Source organism: Primulina huaijiensis, chromosome 2 (genome assembly GCF_012295235.1).
Source record: "Primulina huaijiensis isolate GDHJ02 chromosome 2, ASM1229523v2, whole genome shotgun sequence".
In the NCBI taxonomy this organism is placed as follows: Eukaryota; Viridiplantae; Streptophyta; class Magnoliopsida; order Lamiales; family Gesneriaceae; genus Primulina; species Primulina huaijiensis.
The window spans coordinates 20,189,054-20,197,022 of NC_133307.1; the positions used below are offsets into that span (position 1 = coordinate 20,189,054).

A 7,969-nucleotide genomic window follows, 5' to 3' on the forward strand; every position below is an offset into this window, starting at 1 on the left:
AAAACCTATAGATTATGGTAACAGTGAAAATCAAATATTTTAAATAGTACAACAACTCAAGCAAAACATTTCAATTACTTTACCCAACATGATCAATTATTGTACCCAACAAATAAGTTTATGCAAATAATTAACCTTTACTGTATCATATGAATTTATAAGACATTTGAAAGAATTGTTTATACAATTTAATAAAAAAATCAAAGTACATCATTTTCTGATTCCGAATAACGATCACATTATTATTACGTTACAATGATAAATAAATTATTATTTTTAGTTTATCATCATAGTCTTTACCTCAATAAACACATTTTCGAATGTAAGATGTTAAATTTAATATTGACATTAGATAATTATAGTATTAATTCTAACATTCTTTTTTTATTCTTATCAATACATTAATTTTTTTATCTTCAAATATATTAATCTATTTATTATTATATTCAAAGTATAATAATTATTTGGTTAATTGATCACATTTAATATTATATGTTTAGAAAAAATTCTAATATATATTTAAAGACCAATAGATGATGAAATTAAATTTGAAATCAAGAGAAAAATTAAGAAAATGTAGAACACTACAGTGCATAAACTTTTGATTTGTACAGTGACAAAACATAAGGTGAGACCAAGTGAGATACTTATATATGAGTCTCATTTAACTTAACTCATTATAATAATTTTATTAATCCACTTTGTCCTTCGTTTTTACTTCACTAACTTTGCAGTGTGACTCATTCAAGCATTAACGTTTTATTTTTTTAGTACATAGTGGCCTCCACTCTCACCGACTTCAATATTTAAAAGTTGGTATTAATAGTTTATAGGTAATAGACAATTATTTAGTTTTTATTTTCTGTCTTTTGATTAATTGTGTAATTTTTTTTTGTTTTACCTAATTCATTTTTAGAATTTTTATTGAATTTTTATAATCATAATTAGAAGTGTTGCATGCATACAATATAAAATTAATATATTTTAAAATGTTAATGTTGAAGTGTCGAATAAATGTATTAAATCATTATTTAAAAACTTTTAGAAAAATAATATACATCATAATTCAGATTTAAAGATTAAGTGATTAACATACAAATAAAGAATTGCGATGTATTTCTTATAAAATAAATGATGTTAGCCCAAAAAGATTAATATGATTATTGTAAATGAATTTTTCTTAATTAATTAAAAAATTTTCAGCAAATGCGCTGAATTAATTAGAATGTTTTCAATATAGTATGTCGATAAATGTTTTTCCATATGATTTAGTGGTTGAGTTCTTATGAACATTTAAAAAAATGTGTCTTTAGTTATAGTAACGGTGTTTTATAATTTAAAATATTAAATGAAACAAATTATCAAGATAAAAAATTATTTAAGAAATTCAAGAATATGTGATTACTCAATTAGTTTAATTGACACGCTCTTTAGTTTACTGATTTAATAGATGTTAAATCCACAATCACTGAGTTTGACAAGAATTCTTGTACAAAAATACAATTATAATAAATTACTTGATTGTATAAGTAAGAAAATTTTGTATATTTTATATATTTTCATGATTGAAAATTGATAATATTACATATATATATTTAATATAAACTCGCGCGAACTCATTTAGGCTCACCTTTAAATGAGTCGACAAAATTTCAACCCAACTCACTTAAACTGTTTGACGGTGGAAAAAAAATTTAATTTAAACACATAAATTCTAGCAAACTGTCACATGAGAACATGAAAAAAAATTAATAAGACACCAAAAAAAACTCACAATTCGATAATGAGTTATTTCTAAACTTTAATGAATTTACATAATGAAAAGATAAATAAAAAATCTAAATAATTAGATTAAAAATAACATATTATAATGTTGATAGGCATAAAAAATCCAAATACTAATTTACCTAATGAAAAAATATCATTGGATAAAAATAACATATTATAACGTAGGTAGACATAAAAAATTAAATACTAATAATCACACATATTTAAAATATGAATAAAGAGAAAGAAAAAACATATTTAAAGTAAACAATTAATGTAAAGCAAATAATTAATAAAGAGATAAATGGAAATTCACATATAAAAATCACATATTTATATATATAATAGATAAAACAAGTTAATCTATTTCATATTTTTTAAAAAAATATTTTTTACATAAAAATAAATTTTTTTATAAATAAATTAAGTTACACGAAATTGACTAACTTACAATTTTATAGAAATTTTTGTGTAAATTAACTTGAACATACAATAAATAAAAAATATTAAAAAACGAAGTTACTCAGACAATTTAAATCACTTCACCCCTGAATTGACTAACCACCTCGGAAAATCCACCCATTTAACTTAATTCAAATTTAAAAATTAGAATAATATCATCCCGTACATCCTCTTCTTCTCCAAATCCTCTCGCTGTTCATCGTCATTAGACCATCTCCAATCATGGCACCACATTGGTGTCGCGCCATTGTGGTGCCATGATATTTCACTCCAATCCAGCACCAAAACTGGCGCTGGATTGGAGCAGCTCTACAAGCTGGTGCTGCGCCACAATTTTTTTTTTATTTTTTTTTATTTTTTTTAGTTTTTAATTTGATTAATTTAATATAAGTGTTTAATATTTAATTAATTAATATTTTGATTAGAAATTAATTAAGTGTAAAAATAAAAAATAAAAAAACACAGATTAAATTAATAATGCGTTAAAATGGTACAAATTACGAACAAAAAACAACAAAAATTACGAAACAATTAACAAATTACGACAACTAACAAACCATAAAATTACGAAACATAAAAAAAAATTACGTCAAAAAAAGATTTTTAGTAATGCGGTAAACCAGACCTCGATCCTCCAATATCTCCAAAATAAGATCCGAAGTTGTCATTTTCTCGACGTTCATCTTCAAGTCTTTAATTATCATTATATTATCAAATTATAAATAATTAACATAAAACAGAAATATTAATATTGAAAAGAAAATGAATATTTTTGGAATATTTTATTGTAGTGTAAAATGTAGTACAATGTGATTGGAGATGATTTTAGTGTAACACCAATATATTGCAGAATGTAATGCAGTGGATTGGAGATGGACTTAACACGGAATCATCCACTCACTTCACGCATCACACGTTCTTGCTGCAACTCCTGGTTGCAGCTGGTTGTAGAAGATTCCGCTGAATTGTTTATACAAGTATTGTCTTGTTCACTCAGAAGTTTGAATGAATCACAAAGATTGAATCTTTGGTCAACTTGGCATTCAAAGATTGAATATTTATCGAAGAAACCTAAGGAAGTATGAAGTATCTGAACGATAATGTTGCTGTAGTACTCAAGTTTCTCTACTTCTTCACGTTCTTCATTTCTTTCACTGCTTCACTGAATTCAGATGGCCTTTCACTGTTTGCTCTCAAAACCGCCATTACTGAAGATCCAACGGAAGCTCTCATTTCTTGGTCTGAATCAGATTCAACTCCATGCAGGTGGACTGGTGTCACCTGCGATCTTTCCTACGATAGAGTAACCTCCATTTCACTCCCCAGCAAGAATCTCACTGGCTATATCCCATCAGTAGTAATTGGATCACTCTCATTTCTGGCGGATCTTGATCTTTCGCATAACTTTTTTGGTGGACCTTTGCCACATGCTATCTCCACCCTCCAAAGCCTCGTGCATCTCGATTTATCTTGTAATAATTTCAATGGTTCACTCCCAGAAAGCCTAAGCAATTTGACCCAATTGAGAGGGACCTTGAATTTTTCATACAATTCATTCTCCGATGTCATTCCGGCGAGCTATGGGCGGTTCCCCGTGATGGTTAGCTTAGACCTTCGGTACAATAACCTCACTGGAAAAATACCTGAGGTCGGTTCACTTTTGAACCAGGGTCCAACGGCGTTTTCCGGGAACCCTTATCTTTGTGGGTTTCCATTAGACACTCCATGCTCGGAGCCACAAGCTCAGAACCCAAGATTCTTTAACAACCCAACAAAACCTGTTGACGAAGGCGTTTCATCAAATGGGTTTGTAGAAAATCGAAAGATTAAATCCGGGTCCGTGTTGATTTCAGTTATTTCGGGGATTCTCTTCGTGGTTGGTGTAGTGTTTGTTTCAGTGTATGCGATTAAGAAAAAATGCAAGATGGGGCAGGGTAAAATGGGAACAAAAAACTTTTGCAAGGAGGAACTGGGGATGGAGAAATGGGAGAGAAAGGAGGAGGAGGAAAAGGGTAGATTCGTTCTTGTCGATGAAGGGTTTGGGTTGGAATTAGAGGATTTATTAAGGGCATCAGCTTATGTTGTGGGCAAAAGTAGGAGTGGCATAGTGTACAAGGTTGTGGTTGGTGGTGGAGGAAAGGGAGGCTGCAACCAGGCAGTGGTGGCAGTGAGGCGGCTGACCGAGGGTGAGCAGCCGTTGAAGTTTAAGGAGTTCGAGGCGGAGGCGGAGGCCATTGGTAGAGTTGAGCATTCAAACATTGTGAAACTGAAGGCTTATTACTATGCCAGCGATGAAAAATTGCTGGTTTCTGAATTCATTCGGAACGGAAGCTTGCACAATGCACTTCATGGTACGAATTTTTTTGGTCCCTCATTATTAGCTAAGTCTGTTACGAATAAAATCATTAATTGCAGTTAGATTTGATTGTTGTGTCATGAATTATATATATATTTGCTTGTGAATTGGAGAATTCTTGTTTGTTGCTTCGTGATTCAACTTTTTGTGAAGTCTTCAAATGGTCAGGATCAGCTGACATTATGAATTGATTCTTGTGTCGATTATTACCTTCTCTTAGGGGTGATTTGCCTTACCTTTTAGCGATTATATTATATGACTGAATGAAGTCGTCTAATATAGAAGCTTATATAAGGAAGTATCAAGTATGTATTTCCTCCAGGCCTTTTACAAGAGGTAATTGACTAGCAGTTTGTGGATTGATATGAGGTCATTCCAATAATGTATATATATTGGACCTTTTGAGATATAGTTGAGAACACTCGAGGCGTGTTGGCATGAGGCCATGACTCCAAACGGAGAGCCGGAATCTGAAAGAATAATTTATTGCGTGGAGGAGTTGCTCGAACCTATGTAACTCTCTACCATTTGTTGTGGAGCTGATACAGGATATTTAAAAGTGGGTTTCTCATAATGAATTAGAGGGATAGCGTCTGCTTGTTATAATAATCAGGGAACGTGTAACGTTCGAGTCGTATGTTTCGAAATCATGGGGTTTCATGTGCTAAAATTTTCAGCATGTGCTGGCTGTTATGACAAGGTATGAACTCTGAGAACGAAAGGCATTACTTAATAGGTGTAGAACGGGCAGGTGGCAATTTGAATGCGTAAGGATTTTAGTATTAATCTTCTGGCATTGGCGAACAACTTGGAGAATGGATAATGAATAGTGTCACCATCACATTTTAATGAATATTCAGACACAATTAACATTGATAGAGAATCCCAACGGGGATAGGTAAGAAACAAGAATCAATGTTTATCTTGAACAAATAATATATTGTGTCCATTTGGCATTCGACCTGTGAAGTAAATACAATGTGGTCTGAAATGTTCTCAAACATTGATTATTGGTGGTTTCAAGGCATTCCCCGTGATATAAATCTCTAGAAGCAACACTATGACTAGACTAAATGTTAAAAGTGACTTCATTGTCATAAAATTTGGGAAAAAATTGGCTTCTTCCACCATTCTTGAGGGTGTTATATACCAGATGCATATATGTGAAGAAAACTTCGTTATCTTGTTACGTTTTCAGCGTATAAAATCCGCCAATCGGAAGTTGTCAAATAATTGCAATGAAAAATGAAATAATATTTGAATGTTACTGCAGGAGGACCTGCCTATGCATCGTCTCCATTATTGTGGACAGCAAGACTGAAGATCATTCGAGAAACTGCAAGGGGTCTGATGCACATTCACGAGTGCAGTCCCAAAAAATATGTCCACGGTAACATAAAATCGTCAAAAATCCTACTTGATGATGACTTAAAACCGTATATTTCCGGGTTTGGTCTCTCTCGTCTCATTCCAAACAACCCAAAATTTTCACACGCTCATTACGTAACACCGCCTAAAAGTTCTAATAGCACTCTATCAGCTATCATGTACATGGCACCCGAATCCCGAGTTCCAAGCAGCAAGTTGACCCAAAAAAGCGATGTCTATTCTTTTGGCATTGTGCTTTTAGAGATTCTTACTGGTCGCCTACTGGACGGTGGGCCTGATGATGATGGTAAGGGACTCGAGAGTCAAGTTAGAAAAGTATTTCGTGAGGAAAGACCGTTATCTGAAATTATTGATCCTGATCTTTTGCACGAGGTATATGCTAAAAAACAAGTCGTTGCAACGTTTCATGTTGCGCTAAATTGTACGGAACTGGACCCCGAGTTACGACCTAGGATGAAAACGGTTTGTGACAATCTAGACTGCATCAAATTGAATGAAAAAGGACCTTGAAAATTGTAAAGATGCCTAGTTTGTTTTGGAAAATTCTATGTTGTAGTAGCCTTGTGGTACTTTCATATGATTGTGTTTCCAGTATTGCTATCTGGGGCTTGGGGCTTCTTTAGTTAATTGATTGGTGTCCTTTTGCTGCATAAGATTTGATAGCATCGATTAGGGGACAAACATTGAGCTACGATAGCTCGATTTTTTAAATATTGAATATCGATTGATTAAATCGAGTTTGATTTCCAAACCAAGCGAAAAAAACTCAAAATAATCTTTCGTAGAAACCGAATAAACATATCGGTAAATCATTAAAAGATATGCAAATTGAATGGGTGAGAATATTTTGTTGGAAATATTTTACCAAACATTTAGTGTACAATATTTTGGTATTTGAAGAACACGTAAAATGCTTCAACAATGCATCTTAAAAATAGTAGCAAGAAGTAAATACAATAAAATAAAGATACACAAATTTGTTTATAGATATTCGGATAATAAGATTTATGTGTGACCTCATTTTCCACCTAGGAAAGTATGACTAGAAGACTTTGGTTTATACAAATCATGTACAAACTTATTTCAACATATGACTTATTTCTTGCCTAATTGAAACTCATAGCACACTCGATTGTAGACTGCAACCTTACAATCTGCATAATTTCAATGTTTCTTATGTTAAGACTACAAACACAATCTTTAATATTTTTATATGAAAACTCGCTCATTTAAAATTTGAAACTCAACTCTTATATATATGTGTGATGATTTAAACTTTTACAGTGTATGTATATTTCAAATATATTCTCACACTTGGGTTTGCTCTCATTCTAACTAATTTATTCATGTAGGATGTCCATGCTTTGAATCCCCTTCCATGTTAATATATTTTGATTTTGACAAGTTTCACTTGTTCTTTTAATATAATCTAGCGGTTTTATTATCATAATTGATCTTCAATAGTTTCTTAGACCAATGATCATTATCGGTGATAAAACTCCGCAACTTTATTCGGGATCCAAATATCCAACTATTTTCTAATGTCAGATCTCTTATATGTGAGCATAAAATCCTTAGTTGATTTTATGTACCGCATAACCCGATTAATGATCCAATGTCAAGTTTCTTAAATATCTGCCCAATATTCCAATGATATATACAATATTCAAACGGTATTATCTATAAATCCGGAAGAGATTATCACCTGATAAAATTTATATTACCACATATGTAGACAGAGATATCAATATATTCTTCTCAATGTTGACTTTCTAATTTACTCACTCCCACTAAAGTCAACATACAAAATTGATTTGCATTTAATTTCATAATTTCATGCTTGCATGATATCGATGTCATTAAAAATATTGATGTTCAATTTATCAATCTTATCACTCAAGAAACCATTGAATTTTGAAAAAATTAAAAAGTTTCATTACCATATGGATAAAGGAAAAACTTGATTTGTCCAAACATGAAATTAAAATCAAATTT

General features: G+C 31.5%; 1 protein-coding gene across 1 annotated transcript; it reads left to right on the forward strand.

The window, feature by feature from the left end:
• The first annotated feature begins 3,113 nt into the window (after window positions 1-3,113).
• Window positions 3,114-6,574, forward strand: LOC140968421 (probable inactive leucine-rich repeat receptor-like protein kinase At1g66830). The gene is made up of 2 exons (XM_073429361.1): window positions 3,114-4,580; window positions 5,859-6,574. Exons 1-2 carry the CDS (start codon window positions 3,311-3,313, stop codon window positions 6,482-6,484), a joined length of 1,896 nt encoding a protein of 631 aa, XP_073285462.1. The 5' UTR covers window positions 3,114-3,310; the 3' UTR covers window positions 6,485-6,574.
• The last annotated feature ends 1,395 nt before the right edge of the window (window positions 6,575-7,969 follow it).